Source organism: Cyclopterus lumpus, chromosome 16 (assembly GCF_009769545.1).
Source record: "Cyclopterus lumpus isolate fCycLum1 chromosome 16, fCycLum1.pri, whole genome shotgun sequence".
NCBI lineage: Eukaryota > Metazoa > Chordata > Actinopteri > Perciformes > Cyclopteridae > Cyclopterus > Cyclopterus lumpus.
The window spans coordinates 12,753,680-12,769,319 of record NC_046981.1 but is presented as its reverse complement, the minus strand read 5'-3'; the positions used below and the strand labels follow the sequence as shown (position 1 = coordinate 12,769,319).

The following is a 15,640-nucleotide window of genomic DNA, read 5'->3' as shown; positions in this document are numbered from 1 at the left end:
GAGACAATGGTCTTTCATAAAAGCTTTATTGAATTCCCTCCGTACTATAATTACTGTTGAAAATGAATACAGACATAAAACCCTGATTTCCACAACGTTAAGAGGGAAGTCACATCATTTTCCTGAAGTTGTCCGTAGCTTCTTTTACTTTTTCAAGTTCGGTTTGGCTCTGCCGTAGCTGTGGAGAAAGAAGTCATTATTTACTTTTAACCAGAAAGTGTTACTCCCCGAGAAACCCTGCAAGTCAATTTCCTTTTTCTCACCTTCTCAGCATCCTGCTCCTGCACCTTCACCGGCACCTTCTCCTTGTAGTCACTCTTTGCCATCTTCTCTCTCAATTTCTCTATCTGTTTCTCCAAGTCACCTTTCTTTGTCGTCAGCTTAGCCACTTCCTTCTCCACGTCGATGAGACCCTTGGGGAATTAGAGGTGAAGTGAAGACGAGGGCTGGTTATAAATAATGATCTTATTATTTCAGGGCAGTAAAAAAAACAAAAAAAACACAGGAAACCCTAAACTCAAATTAAAGTGGTTTAGTCTTCCTTGCATGATTATCAATGAGGTGAGGTGCAGCCATGCTCTCAGACTATTCAGGTGGTGTGTAACGTGTCAAAACAAAACCAGTGAATTTAACTGTTTTGCAACTTTACGAAAGAGCACTACATGGTTTCGTTTTAAGGAAGCTCAAAATTAAAACAAGAACTAATATATTCACACGTCAGGTCTTGTGAATGATGGAGCGACCGAGCTAAAATTGAACAGATTCCCTTTCTCACCTTGAGCATAAGGTTGACAGTACATCTGTCAGAGGCGATCGCCACCGCACAGCCTCCTGGGACGGCCTGGTTAGCCGTCAGAGCGATGACGGCCTGAGAATAAGACAAGGTCTGAATCTGCAGACTGTTCTTCTGCACCAGGGACACGGTCGCAGCGTCAATGCACTGGAGGTAGCCTGGGAGACGCATGGGGAAATTGTTTAGGCGTCGTAACAGATGCCTTGTTAGATGTATTAAGGATTCATTACAATCAGTGGTTGAAACAGATTGTCGGTGATTCAGCTCGTTACGTAAACGGAGCAACACAACAAACGCACAGGCGAACAAAGCCGAGATTGTAACTTTGAGTACTCGTTTTGCAGAACAAATACATCATCATATGTTATGTGACCAGATTAGTATTGTTGAGGCATTAATATGTAGGCATTTAATGGTGTAGCTGGCGCCCACTCTACATATTGTTCTGTAGTTTAATGTGGTACAATATTTGCCTCTGAAAAGCAGAAGTACAAAGTAGCATTATATAGAAATAATCATGTAAATTCCAATACTTCAAAACCGTATTGAAGTACAGTACATGAGTTAACGTACTTAGTTATTCATCAAGGCAAGGAAGGTGAGCCTCCAGTAGTGTGGGAATCACACCCAGGTTGAACAAATGCTTGAATTGTAATTTCTAATCTAGATAATGAATAAATGGCCTTAGTTATGATTAAGCTTGTGTCTGTTATCTTACAGTCAGCTTTGGTCTTGTTCATGTTGTAGTCGGATCTCAGTGACCGGATCGTCTTGATCACAGTCATCACGAACTCCATGTCCCGGTCGACCTCCGCACTGTGCCAACAGAACTGCAAGTCACAGAGAAACACAATGCTCACAGAGACGGAAGGAGAGCATCACTACACACTTTACTGCAGGGGCTTCCATTTAAAAGAAGTGATGTTCAACATCTCCAACTGCAACGTGATAACGTCTTCAGCTCTGACCTGTACAGACATTTGTACATCAGTGAGTTTTTAACAACCATCCTTCACCCTCTCCTTATCTCACCTCCTCTGTATCAGGGTAGGGTGTGACACAGATGCTGGGTGGATCACTCTGAGGTCGTCGACGTGGTAACCGCTGATAGAGTTCCTCACTGACGAAGGGCATCACAGGAGACACGAGGCGCAGGCCGACTTCTAAACAGGTGTAAAGGGTCTGTCTGCACACCAGTCTCTGGACGGTGCCGTCTTCCTCCGATTTACTGAACACCGGTTTCACACTTTCCTGGAGGACAAGCAGAGTGGAGGGAACAGCTTTGGTACAAAGTCTTTCACACTCACACTCACACACACACACACACACACACACACACAGGAGGAGCGCGCTGGTCTCTTACCAGGTAGACATCACAGAGCTCGTACAACCAGAAGTTGTAAATGGCAGTCGTGATGGTTGGGAATTCGTAGGACTTGAAGCCAGCGTCACAGACACCAACAGCTGCACTCAGTCGAGACAGAATCCACCTGTCTGATACACTCTCCTCTCCACACAACTGAGGGGATTGAACAAAGAGGAAGAGGTTCAGTAAACAGAACTCCTGTCTGGGTACCTCTAATTAGCGTGTACACATTTAGGACTACAAAGTGAAACCCTCAGACAATCAACGGTAACAAAAAACTGTTCTACTAAACATTTATTTGGTCAGAAGGGTACATGTGTAGGGAGCAGAGCTTGTTTATGTTCTGTGTCCTTCATCTTTTCCCGTGGTCTCACCTGGGCTTTCTCTGATGGTACAAAGTCGTCTCCCAGGGTCTTCATGGCAAACTTCACAGCGTTCCACAGTTTGTTGCAGAAGTGACGGTAACCCAGGATGCGGTTGACATCCAGGTTGATGTCTCTACCTGAGAGACAAACACAGGAATACAAGGAAGAGTTCAGTGTAGAATAAAATGAATTGAGTCAGTAACAACTCACCGTATGCTGGTTGATTGTAATGCTATTTTCCAGTGTTTTGATATATTTTATGTAGTCAAGGTTGAGATCTAGGCTGTTGGTCAATGGAGGGCCACAACACGAGAGGAAGCTAGAAAGACCAAAAAGACAAATGAGTCCACCTTGGCTAGTGTAGGCACAGAGGGCGAACCGGAGAGCATCTGTGCCACACTCTGGGATGCCATTCGGGTAGTCGGACGTTTGGCCCTGCTTTGCCTTCTCCACCTCCAGAGGATCCAAGTTGCTGTCCATCAATAGGGCATGAAGACCCTAGAGGGTGAGGGGGGTGGGAAATATAGAGGGATGTCACCACTAAACAAAAACATGTGTTCAATGGTTTTCTCTGTTCATCCTGAGAATGATGATTTCATCCTTCCAACTGCTTGGTGTTGTAAAAGACAGGAAAGAGCTTTATTTATTTTTTTATTATTATGGGTAAAGTATAGGTTAGTACTTCAGTGCCCTCCAGAGGACAGATCGGCTTCCTCTGACTGAGCAGTTTCCACCCAGCTGGGGAAGAGCATGATGGCCTCAATAAACGCATGTTGGAATGATATAAATCATACAAGAATATGAGCCTCCGGGGAGCAATGCGCGTGTGATGACCATGTCAAAGACAACGGGAGAGCGGAAAGACTAAATGTATGCGTGGATCTGAAACTTGATTAGGCTTCACCTCTAGGGAGATTCCTGTAATGACGTCCAGAGGGTCAATGACGTTGCCCAGAGATTTGCTCATCTTCCTTCCGTGAGCGTCTCTCACCACTGCATGCAGATAAACCTGTAAGAAATGATCATCATTACTTAGTCATGTCAGGCTAATAACACTAGCACCCCACCCTGCTGTGTTATGTTCCGGTTCTCACCTCTTTGAAGGGCAGCTTGCCGGTCAGTTTGAGGCCCATCATCACCATACGGGCAACCCAGAAGAACAGGATGTCATGGCCCGTCTCCAGCAAAGTGCCAGGGTAGAACACATTCAGGTCCTGGGTCTAAAGGAACATGGCAAACGGCAACATAAATGGTGGAAAAACACCTAAACAAAGCAATGTTCAAAAGTCATATTTTATAAATAAAAATAATCAGAATATGGGTGGCAGCCATTCCAGTTTATTTATATATATATATATATATATATATATATATATATATATATATATATATATATATATTCATTTTTAGTGTTGCTAATGCAGAAGATATCCTTACTATCTACTGCCATTAGTGTCAGAAGAAAGGTGGTTGACCTCGGACTTTTACCTCATTAGGCCATCCGAAGATGGAGAAGGGGAAAATGCCAGACGAGAACCAAGTGTCCAGAACATCCTCATCTGAAAAACAAGGATAAGAATTATGTATCCTGTATGAATATGGAGTAGGATTAAATCACATTAGGTCGCCCTGTGTAGTAGCAAAACATTAACTGATTAGATAACCTTTACAATGGGTGGTAATGAGACTGCTTAATTAAAAAGTGGTCTTACCTTGTCTGAGGGTTATTTTGTCAGCAGACACATTGAAGCGTTTTGCTGCCTTCTCTCTGGCTTCCTCCGACGATTTCCCACTCACCCAGTAATGACCGTCCATGTCCTGGAGGAAGGGAAAAAAAAAAAGTAGATGAAGAAAGAAACGGGGACATAGCTTTTTAATCTTTCATGTCAATAGTGACCGACATCCTCTTACCTCTCCTGGTTTTACAGCAGCATCGCTGACCGTGATGAAGTATGCAGGAATACGGTGACCCCACCATAGCTGCCGAGAGATGCACCAGTCCCTGAGAGGAAGATGGGGTGAAATCGGAAACTCACTCCATTGTTTGTGCAAAATCATCTCTAGAGCTGCAACAATTATTTGGTTAACCAGTTTACTTATTGATAGAAAATATATTTGATATTTTGATTCAATTACTTATTTACTATTATCACTTTGAGACCTGCCGCCAGACATTCTCTGGTTCCAGGTTCTCAATTGCGATTTCCAGTTTTTCTTGATCTTTTGTCTGCATCAAATCTAGAAACGTCACTGTGATAACATATTTCATATTTATCATAGAAATGCCACAACTGCAAAGAGCTATTTTGAAGTATACACAAGAAGTATCAAACAGATGAAACACATTTAAAATAAAAGGATAACTACCTGATGTTGTCCAACCAGTTGAACCACGTCTTGAGGTGGAGATCAGGGATGATTTTGAGCCGCCCCTCTCGGACGGCGTCTGCGGCCTGCTTGCCCATATCTTTGCAGTCCACATACCACTGCGGCTTCAGCAGCGGCTCCACAATGTCCTTTGAACGACTGATGGAGTAGATTCATAATTCATAAGGATGATCCCGGATAAGATGAAAAAAGATCTAAAACAATTATGCACACATGAACCCCACTTTACCTGCAGACGGGGACCACCATAGCGTTGTCTTTGATCTCTATGAACTGGCCTCTGTCCTTGAGAGCCTGGAGCACCGCCTTCCTGGCCTCAAAACGCTTCATGCCCTGGGGGTGGTGACAGAATAGTTAGAAATGAGAAATTGAGACATAAAACTGCAACACCACGCAAACTACGAAGAAGACTTTTAGTGTCACAAGCTGCAGGGGATGATAATGAGACACTATACCAGGAAGGGAGGAGGCACATTAATGAGCAGGCCATTTTCATCCAAAATGTTGATGAAGGCCAGATTGTGTCTCTCTCCAACCTCGTAGTCATTATGGTCATGAGCTGGGGTGATTTTGACAGCACCTGAACAGAAAATGGTGCAGCGGGACGAGAGACCGAGAGAGAGAGAGAGGGAAAAAGAGAACATAATAATAAGGAAAGTGGCCTGGCTTAACGGCGTCGTTATTGTTACTTATTCTCAGCACACTGCAGAGCGGCTCTTCCTGTAACCATGCCTACCTGTTCCAAAGCTCATGTCCACGAAGTCATCGAAGACAATTGGCAACTTGCGGTCACAGAAGGGGTGCAGCACTATTTTTCCCTTCAGATGCTGATATCTGGAGTCATCGGGGTGGACAGCGACAGCCGTGTCTCCCAACATTGTCTCAATACGAGTTGTTGCCACAATCACTTCCTCGTCTGAGCAACAGAAAGAGAAATAACTGTAAATAAAAAGGCAATACTGAAGTGGCACAATGTGTCTTGGTTTAAAATATTCTGCTCTCCATTAGCTGATATACCTGATCCGTCCACCTTGTAGGCGAAGGACACCAGCACTCCAAATTCCACTTTCTCTTTGTACCCAGGGACCGGCAACAGAGTCCTTCCAGTGAGCTCCTTCTTATCCACCTGCAAACCAGCCAGGTGATGTAATCAGAGAGCACAGCATGGCCAGCACTGGAAATATGTTTGGATTAGTCACCATCACGGCCTTATAACAGGGTCAACAAAGTAGGGTTGGGGACTATTTGACAAAGCATTTAATATCATTTGCCAAATGACCAAAATCACACTTAATTTTTGGTCATTTAGATTTCAATTGGCCAATTACCCTTTTCAGTACTCAGAGTTTTGTACGTTTTGGTGTTTGATACCCAGCCCTAGAAATAAGTGTTATTATAGGTATATAAATATATACACACTTCCAAAGTATTTTATCACACAATGTTTGTATTTTGGATTACATCTCAACCAATGTGTAAAACCTTAAAATTAAATAATGAAAAACAACAATAGTAGAAAATAATCGAATGTAGAGTGACTTTTGTGATTTCACTGGAATATGGCCTTGATCTTATCACTCCAGTAAGACGCATACTTGCCTCTATGTCAGAGATGGCAGAGTTTAGTGTGCAGGACCAGTTGACCAGACGCTTGCTCCGGTAGATCACTCCCTCATCATGCATGCGGATAAAGGCCTCCTGGACTGCATAGGAAAGTTTCTGGACAGAGACACGGAATAGACATGAAAATTAGCAATTCAGATTGCATTCATTCAGATTGTATTCATATTAGTTCATGGATTAAACTCACTGGGTCCATAGTGAAGCAGGCTCTGTCCCAGTCCAGAGAGGAGCCCAGCTTCTTCAGCTGGTGGTAGATACGGTCTCCCTTTCTGAAAAGGCAAAGTGATTAAGTTATTACAGTTTTCTTTATTCTAGTATTTAAACAAGTTCAAATCTCTCACATCTCCTCCTTCCTTCCTTCACTCACTCGTTCTTCCACTGCCAGACTTCCTGGATGAAGTTTTCCCTGCCCAGGTCGTGACGGCTCATACCCCTCTCTCTCATCAGCTTTTTTTCCACCACCACCTGTGTGGCGATACCAGCGTGATCACAGCCCGGGTTCCACAAGGTGGTTTCACCTCGCATCCTGTGCCTGGACGGACAGAGGGAAGCACACCAACACATTCTCGATAACAACAAGATCCAATTGAATAAAAACAGAAATTAAAATTGAAAAAATAAATCCCATGATGCAACACAAGCCTCACTGAAAATATGGTTTTGAATTTCATGAAACAGTCCAATTGTAGTTACCATCTGGTCAGAGAATCCTGAATGGCGTTGGTGAGGGCGTGGCCCAGGTGAAGTGATCCAGTCACATTAGGTGGAGGGATGCACATCATGAAGATGCCATGGGGGTTGGGGTCGCTAATACTCTTCCTCTAAAGAGACAGGCATGTTATTGCAGACTGAAATGATAAATAACAAATGTGACATCTTCTTGTTATTTGAATAAAGCACGAGATGGAGGACTTCTTTACCCCATACTCCGGCTTGAAGAATCCCTGCTTCTCCCACCATGGATACCAGGCAGCCTCCACATACTGAGGACTGTAGGAGTCGGGAAGTGGGCTGATGACATCTGACACCAGAAGAGAAAGAGGGTTGACATATCGCCCGGAAGATAATCACAATAAAATATAGAAAAAACTATATATATTAAGGAGGGAACACAGGGATGTAATTTCCTCATAACAACCCCCCCCCCCTCACAAAACCTGATGCACATGATGGTTTGTTACACAGATCCATTTGCGTGGCAGTCATTGGAGATCGGCAGGCCCTACGTGGCACGTGATTGGATGAACCATCTGTCTTTCTTTTTTTTTTTAATCGAGAAAAGCGTTCAATGTCGATTTCTTTAAATGAAGAAATACTCCAGAACTTCCAGTTCAGGTATAACTGATGGTAATGCAACATCTAGGGAAGAATCGTGCATGGTAGCCCCTCACCCGTTGCTATGGATGGGGAAAGCAACAACACCATGTATGGTGATGTCACTCATGAGTACTTCTTCTGTGACAAGAAAGAGAGAGAGAGAGAGAGAGAGAACACTCCCACCCGCATTGATAAATCACCTTTTTTCTCCCCAGGGGCAGTGGGAACACTGTATGAGATCACTTCCAATTCCTTCTTTTCCGGCTTGGCCTTTTTCTAAAAGAGGAAGAAATGCACATGAAGCTACGTTGTTGATATTGACCGTATATACAGATACTCAAAGACACTTGTGTCTTATAAGATGTTCTATTTGTAGAGGTTCAGTATCCATACCTCTGTTGATGGCTGAGTCTTTTTCTTTGCCTCCATTTCCTTCTTCTGCTGGAACTTTTCCAACTTTTCTTTCTTCTTGGCGTCCTTCTTCAGCTGGGCTTCTGTCTTAGGTGGGCCTGTAGGAGGAAACATGAAGAAAATCTGAATGATGTTTCCACAAAACAGAAGTCTTCATGAACTGTGGCACAGGACTTCCTAACCATTAGCTGTGGCATCAGCAGGATCACCATCAGGACTGGCAATAGCAGCTTTAGCATTGGCTGAAGGGTTTGTATTCGGTGTAACTGGCACCATCTTCTCACAAAGAGTGATCTTCCCCAACACCTTCAGGAACTGTGGCTGATTTGTGCAGGTTGTGAACCACCTCGTAACATTGGTCAAGACTTTCCTGTCTGATGGCTCCAACACCTACAATTAAAAACACATAATCAGATATAAAGTGTGGACTGATTTTCCAGTACTAAATTGTTCAGCATAGATGAGTGACATATGTGCTGCACAACATACGTACATATTTAAAGGGGAGAAGAACAGCTGTAGCTACAGCCATATCAGCCAGGGTGATGCTCTCCCCTACCAAGAAGGTTCTTGGTTCCAGTGCTTTATCAAGAACTTTCAGAACACGGATCAACTCAGCCCGGGAACTCTGCTGGAGCTGAGAATGCACAAGTTGTTTTAGAATAAAACATTCAAATGAGATAAAAATCACACGCATGTCTAATAAAGCATTTGAATGATGGTCTCACCTTCTTATCCACTCCCGTCATGCCCATCAGGGGGAAGACCACAGCGCAGGACACGGGGGTGAGTTCATTGTCTGCAAAGCTGAGCCACTGCCACACCTGGCTCTGCTGCTTTGCATCTCCACCGGCTCTCTTCCCCTGATCAGCCAGGTACCAGGACACAGCACTGGCCCCGCTCAGGACGGCGTCACCGTCCCGAGCGCCCAGCACCAGGGTGGGTCTGGAGCGGGCGTTCAGGGACGCAGGAGGTTCCTCTGTGAGAGTCTGTGGGCGGGAGGAACAAAACTCTGCAGCCACGAGAGCCAGAAGGCTCCTGAAGTCATCAGGGTGAGGGGACACGAAGAGAGCGGCCATCTCTGGGAGAGACATTAAGAACATTGTGAAATGGATTTGTGCACGTTTACTTTTTGCTTTCAGGGAGGAGTTGGCCAAACAAGTATGCCTGTTATGCTATCAAAGACATTCTTTATCTGCCTGAAGTGGTGGAGTGGGTGTGTTTGTCAAACTAGTTTAACACTGAGTCGTCTACGATTAGGTTAACTAGGGAAACGAACCTTCAGGTGGTAAACAAACCGGTGTAAACGTATTAAAAAAAAGGTGTGCTTCTTATATTGGCCTACGTTACATCGACGTGTAGGAAAGACAGACGACAGCTAACACTTTCCGTTTCACTTTCTGCACACAGCTCACATGTGCCTCCCTGTCAAAGCCTGACACAAAGTCATGGCAACAGGCTCGTTAGCTTTAGCTAATCAGACAATCTAAAACTCTTTCTAGGTGCGCAGCTCGAGCTTTACGCGTGTTTACGCTCGTAGAGATTATCTTCAACTGTTTGTTTTACGTTGGTGTTTATTAAACCTGCGGCGTGTTATTGGCAATGTATGTAGTAAATTATCCATACCTTTAAATGAATCAGAAGGAGCCGTCAGCGTACGAAGCTGAGCCACATGAATCCTCGCCGACTCTCTGCCGTCTGATGCAACCAACAACGTGTTCCGGGTTTGATGCGCTACTTCCGCCACAAACCGGAAGTCTGTGAAATGTTTTTATTTTTAATCATGGATACTATTTACTATTCCAACAACCTGTGTTGGAATAGTAACAAAAATAATTAAAGAATAAAGCTAAAGCATTAAAAATCCCAATTTGTCCGAGTTAAATAAAAGTACTTCAGTATCATTATCAGATGTTTCCAAAGTAAAATAACTCATTATGCAGAATTTATCCTCTCAGAGTGGTCGACTATAATGACCTATTATACTAATTATGTAAGTAGTGCATTTGCATACATCAATACTATCGTGGCTCATCGAGCTGCAGCTAATTTGAACTACTTCATAGATGCATGTTATGTGTTCTGTAAATTAATGTGAAGTAAAAAGTACAAAATAAAAAGTGGAGAAGAAGCTGAGAGTATCAACAAATCTGTATACCAAAATTAAGTAGGAAAACCTAAAAAAAAAGACTTCAGTGCAAACTAAATTAGTATCATCAGTTATTTTCTAATGAAAATAAAAATCCCCCATTTAAAGTGTTACTATAATAAAAGTCCTGAATTGCAGAATGAACTCCTTGAGAGAGTTAAATTATCTGTATTACATTATTGGATTTTAGGTACTGATTATTCAACGTGGAGCTGATTTTGACCAGTTTTAATAAAGCCGCTTGGTATAGTAAAATAAAATATAAACGAATGGAGTAAAGTAAATTATCTCTACATTTTATAGGTATATTTAGGGATATCGGTATTTATGTTTTGCATTTGGAGGGTTTGATTTCATAAATAGGAATATGTTATATTATTGGGTCTTACCATGAGCATTGGAAAGAAAAAGACAGAACAAAGACAAAAACAGTATGCCAGCATCCTCTTTTATTAAAATATACATGTAAGCAAACATTTATCATAACAATTATCATACAATAATTGTTTTGAACAATTACATCCAACAGCCTTGTGCGCAGTGTTTTTTTAATCACAGTTGGGTCACTTATCCCACCAGCAGATTATTTGGACAGCCAGCCACAGTGAAGTGTAAGACCTACAGTGTAAGAAATTAGCAATTTCCTAAATTTAATTCAGAAACACGTGTCTATCCTTAACCTAACAACCGAGGTTCAAATGACATCAAACGGAAATAGTCCCCCTTTTTCACACTCTTACGTGCTAAAAAATTCACAAACCAAAACTTCAGAAAAATAATGTTTGTCACTAATAGCTTCATGTGGACTTGTGTTCCACGTTTCATTCTGATTCCTGCCCATAAGCCCCTTTCACCGCACCAGAGACTATATCAACCGTCCCCAATATTAAACCCCCTCCCAGTCTGAACACGTTACCCACCCCCTTTCCACTGTTCCACACCAGCCTCCCCAACCCTCCACCGACAGCTTTCACCTGACCCCCCATCTCTGACATCACTGTTCCTACGTAACCCTCGCTCTGCTTCCACAGCCGGCCTCCGAAGAACTTGGTCACCCACCAAGTAGTATCCAACGCGTCGCCAAATATCCCCACTGTGTCTCCAGCCAGGGTGCCCATGCCGGTGACCCCAGTGTGGCAGCTGTTCAACAGGGCCCCCAGCATGGAGGAGGAGCAGTAGTAGATGCTGGAGCAGCCGTTTTCCCCAATACCCAGTAGCGTTTCTCCAGCTGAGCCGGTCCAAGACAAGAGGTCAGAAGTCAAGAGGTGAAATAGGGAGTAGGTTTCACCAGGAAGTGCCGACAGAACCCCAAGGTCTTCCTGAAGAACGTATGTCACCTGAGTCAAAAGAGAAACATGTCATTTTTTGAGTGAGATAAAAATGTGTGAATAACAAAATAAAAAAATGACATTGAGGCATTTAATGAGTTAAAACCTGCTGCCAAACCAGTCTCTGGGAGGAGGGTACTAGAATAGTGGGTTTTATTAAACAACACTGAAGCTGAACATGTTAAAACAGATTTGGTTTCTCTTCAAATTGACTACACTAAACATCTCCATGTTTTATTCCATAAAGTCTCGGAGGATTGGTCTCCTGTAACAAAAATAAGACTCAAATGCAGAAACAAGTTATGATTAGTAATGTGTTGCTTCTATGTCCTTTTTTTTGCATTTCAGTTTAAGTTGTGTTTTTTGTTGCCTTATTTTCATTCACTTAGTAATAAAGGATCATCCTAATTATCCATTATTTTGTGTTCAAACACTTTCAATTATCAAGTATTGTGCATGTATTTGGTCAAATGGCCCATTTCTACACATGGTTTACTAAACGTGTGACGAGGAGTCCTAAACACTTGTATAAAAGCCTTGCAGTTTACACACGTGTAGCAGAGGGCCTGTGTTACAAACTGGGGTGAGGCAGGCTCTGTGACATTGTATTATGGGAAGTTTAAGATGCATCAATTTCAACCACTTCAAAGCTATGTCTAAAGGGTTTTACCTGTCCAGGTAACTTAGTGACAGTGGAGAACACTGGGTGCAGCGGAGCTTTAAGGATGGACAAGGTGGTGGAGAGGACATACACCAGAGTGCTGCTGGAATTTGTGTCCGTCTCTGGTTTATCCACAGTTTCATGGTCAGCTGAGGACTCAGAAGACCCTGATCTGACAGCTCTTGAATGTGTCACTTCACGCCGCTCGACTCCTTCAGTGGCACCTGAACCAACCTCCTCTCCTTCAGTGGCACCTGAACCAACCTCCTCTCCTTCAGTGGCACCTGAACCAACCTCCTCTCCTTCAGTGGCACCTGAACCAACCTCCTCTCCTTCAGTGGCACCTAAACCAACCTCCTCTCCTTCAGTGGCACCTGAACCAGCCTCCTCTCCTTCAGTGGCACCTGAACCAACTTCCTCTCCTTCGGTGACTCGACCAGCAGTGTTTGAATCTACATCTTTATCTCCTGTGTTTTCACTAGTAAGATCTGCATCCAGCTTGTCTATGTTTCCAGGGAGCCCCTCACTGTGAAGATCAACTCTGATTCCAACCATCCCCCCGTCTGCTCCTCCACAGCCCTCTGAGAACAGCTCTGCCCCTCCGAGAATCTCCTCCAGCTCCTTCACGGTCACTTGCCTCTCCCCTTCCCCTGTCTCCCTGATTAACCCCATACTGAAGCCACTCTTCCCCTCTGGGACGGCGCAGCACACTGCAGACCACTGTGGCTTTGTCTGACACTCGTCAGCAGCCCCGAGACCCCCTGCACCGGTCAGGATGTAGAGATCACCCCCTAAGGTGCTGCACCGGGGAGAGATGCTTGACTGGACTAGTGTTGTGACTCTTGAGTCCCAGTGTTGAAGCGTGCAGTCTGTGGGCGAGACAGGATGAGAAGGATCCTCGTCTCCTCTGAGAAGGGCTGGTACGGATACTTTAATGTTTTCTTCTTCTTCTTCCTTACAATAAAAACAGAACCACGTGTTAAAGTATGACTGCATCAGGATCTACTTGTAAACTAATCATTACCCCACTATTACCTTCAGATAATTCACTTGGTATTTTCAAATAGGAATCACTACATTTTATTTAATTGTTTAAAATGTTCAGAAGTTCTCGTTAAATTTAGTATTGAATTAATCTATAGAACATTTGCAACGTACAAATGCTCATCTGTTTTCATCTTTTCAAATGCAGGGACTGGTAGTAAATTACAAGAGGTGTAAGTTTACAATGTTTAGTGCAATGGTGGAAGCTGTATTCAGACATTTTACATAACAATGAATATATATATATAGAAATATATATATAGAAATATATATATATACGCATGAAAGTCTTGCATTCAAAATGATGAAGTAAAAGCATTAGCCACAAAAAAAGTAAAAGTACTTGTTCTGTATTAGTCAAAGGAATAACGTACATACTGACAGAAGTCACCAATCTGAGGGATTGTCAGATGATTAATGATGGAGAAAAGAACAAAACATTTTTGTTATTTGCTTTATTTTATAATCATGTCTTTTTGTCAAATGTCAAAGACATATAGGTTATATTTAAATATTTATCTGAAAAGTAAGCACCTGATTATGCGTCTTTGAGCGCTATATAAATTCAAAGTATTATTATGGTTATGTAGTGGACTTAAAAGTACAAAATCTTCCCTCTCAAAGGTCATTGAGTAGAAGTACAAAGTAACATAGAAAGGAAATACTCACGCTAAGAACCTCAAAGCTGCACTTGAGAAAACATCTTAGTTACGTTCCACCAATGATTTACTGCTCGTATGCTGGAACACCAATCTGTGATTTTGTACTGTACTCTTTTTCAAATTCCATCACTCAAAAACAGAAATCCCTACTTTAAACCGTACAATAGATGCGCCCCTTACCACGAGCTCTTCCCCCTCCTTCTCTGCCCGTCTGCGGCTGAGATGGAAGGCAGAGAAGACGGCAGTGCCACAGGCCGGTTTGGACAGAGTGGCGAACGCCTGTCCCTCAGGCAGGCTGTGACAGAGCAACCCTGCAGAGGCTCCCCGAGGAGGCGTCTGCCTGTAGAAGCAGTGGGAGCAGAGGCTGTCGACTGGCTCAGAGTCGTCCTCAGCTGGAAGAGACAGCCCCGGGCCCAGCACGGCCAGCAGCCAGACAGCCGCAGCAGCTGCACTGACAGCAGCAGGACACGGCATGTTGAGGCTGAGCGCAGAGCAATCCCTCTCTCACACACAGAGCGAGGCGGAGAGGCGTATAAATAATCCAGTGGTTTCCGTATATAGATGGAAACGATAAGGTGGCCAAGGTTGGCTGCTGATGCTTTGTTTCCTTATTCGCGCCTTGTTCTCTCCTCCAGTTCGTGTCCAACCATGTCTGCCTTCTTTTAAACTCGGCTGTATTCTCGGTGAATCGGTGTTGCAGGCACAATCTTGCTTACTCCTTTAATTTCCTTTTCCTTGACAACCTCGCCCCTTCTGTCAGTTCCACCCTTTGACTCTCCCTCTGCTGTACCTCCACTTCAGCCCTCCCTCTTGAACGCGCTATGGTTACACCTTTTAACTCCCATTGCTATTAGGTACACAAGCCGAGCACACACCCTTCAAAAGCTGTTAATTACCTGTAAATCTGCATTCCAAAACAATGGTCATTGTACAAGCCAAGTCCCATGAATGGCACACTTCTGTTATTCTTGGTAGAGCACATTCCCTCAAAAGCTGATTCTGTATGCAAGTCAAAACAGTGGCTTTAAAATACTTCCATATCAAGCAGGCCTTCACACTTGAAACCCCAGATCAAATGTGGGAGACTGAGCTCTAAATTTAACAGCGTCAGTTCATGAAATCCTCATTAAAGCTTAATCCTGACAGTGTCAAAACCACGGGTCATTGTTTCACTCGGAGTAGAGACATTTGATTTAACTTGCCGCCAGACAAAACACAATCCCTGTCAAAATATCTTTCCTTGTTATTAGAAAACACGCCTGTTGGAGTATTATATTGGCACAAATTGTTCTTTACATGTGCATTTGTCAGAGTAAACATATCCAGCTCTCTTTTTGACACCGAGAAGAAGTGGAGCCAAGGCAGGCTGTTGTGTAATTATGGCAAATATGAGCCATATGTACCCCTGAGCTTGTCTCAAGAGAAGCAGATGCCAAGCATGCAAAGAGCATGTGCAAAAAACAACATGAACTAAGTTCCCATGAGCGTTCCTTATTCATAGCTTTAGTGCAGTGACTTGTCAGTGCACATGCA

General features: G+C 43.4%; 2 protein-coding genes across 2 annotated transcripts; both read right to left on the bottom strand.

Moving 5' to 3' along the window:
- Positions 1-9: 9 nt before the first annotated feature.
- Positions 10-9,993, bottom strand: vars1 (valyl-tRNA synthetase 1). Its single transcript, XM_034553737.1, has 29 exons — positions 9,890-9,993; positions 8,992-9,344; positions 8,757-8,900; positions 8,446-8,653; positions 8,246-8,361; positions 8,053-8,128; positions 7,456-7,556; positions 7,229-7,356; positions 6,903-7,067; positions 6,723-6,804; positions 6,512-6,631; positions 5,930-6,038; positions 5,649-5,828; positions 5,368-5,492; positions 5,142-5,245; positions 4,892-5,050; positions 4,436-4,526; positions 4,237-4,342; positions 4,013-4,083; positions 3,619-3,744; positions 3,429-3,533; positions 2,875-3,022; positions 2,534-2,661; positions 2,157-2,312; positions 1,826-2,044; positions 1,512-1,623; positions 776-951; positions 264-413; positions 10-178 (listed from the first exon to the last, which is right to left on the bottom strand). The coding sequence occupies exons 2-29, from the start codon at positions 9,340-9,342 to the stop codon at positions 110-112; spliced, it is 3,825 nt and encodes a 1,274-aa protein (XP_034409628.1). The 5' UTR covers positions 9,343-9,344; positions 9,890-9,993; the 3' UTR covers positions 10-109.
- Positions 9,994-11,233: 1,240 nt separating this feature from the next.
- LOC117745816 lies at positions 11,234-14,853 on the bottom strand. Its single transcript, XM_034554358.1, has 3 exons — positions 14,288-14,853; positions 12,411-13,355; positions 11,234-11,749 (listed from the first exon to the last, which is right to left on the bottom strand). Exons 1-3 carry the CDS (start codon positions 14,579-14,581, stop codon positions 11,234-11,236), a joined length of 1,755 nt encoding a protein of 584 aa, XP_034410249.1. The 5' UTR covers positions 14,582-14,853.
- Positions 14,854-15,640: the final 787 nt, after the last annotated feature.

Excerpts from the sequence above, each read along its gene's own strand:
- LOC117745816 (XM_034554358.1), bottom strand. The coding sequence starts at position 14,581 with ATGCCGTGTCCTGCTGCTGTCAGTGCAGCTGCTGCGGCTGTCTGGCTG. Across the intron at positions 13,356-14,287 it reads AGGAGGGGGAAGAGCTCGTG|GAAGAAGAAGAAGAAAACAT; the intron begins GTAAGGGGCGCA and ends TTTTATTGTAAG. Across the intron at positions 11,750-12,410 it reads TCACTAAGTTACCTGGACAG|GTGACATACGTTCTTCAGGA; the intron begins GTAAAACCCTTT and ends CTTTTGACTCAG.
- vars1 (XM_034553737.1), bottom strand. The coding sequence starts at position 9,342 with ATGGCCGCTCTCTTCGTGTCCCCTCACCCTGATGACTTCAGGAGCCTT. Across the intron at positions 6,039-6,511 it reads CTGCCATCTCTGACATAGAG|GTGGATAAGAAGGAGCTCAC; the intron begins GCAAGTATGCGT and ends GCTGGTTTGCAG. Across the intron at positions 4,343-4,435 it reads CTGCTGTAAAACCAGGAGAG|GACATGGACGGTCATTACTG; the intron begins GTAAGAGGATGT and ends CCCTTCCTCCAG.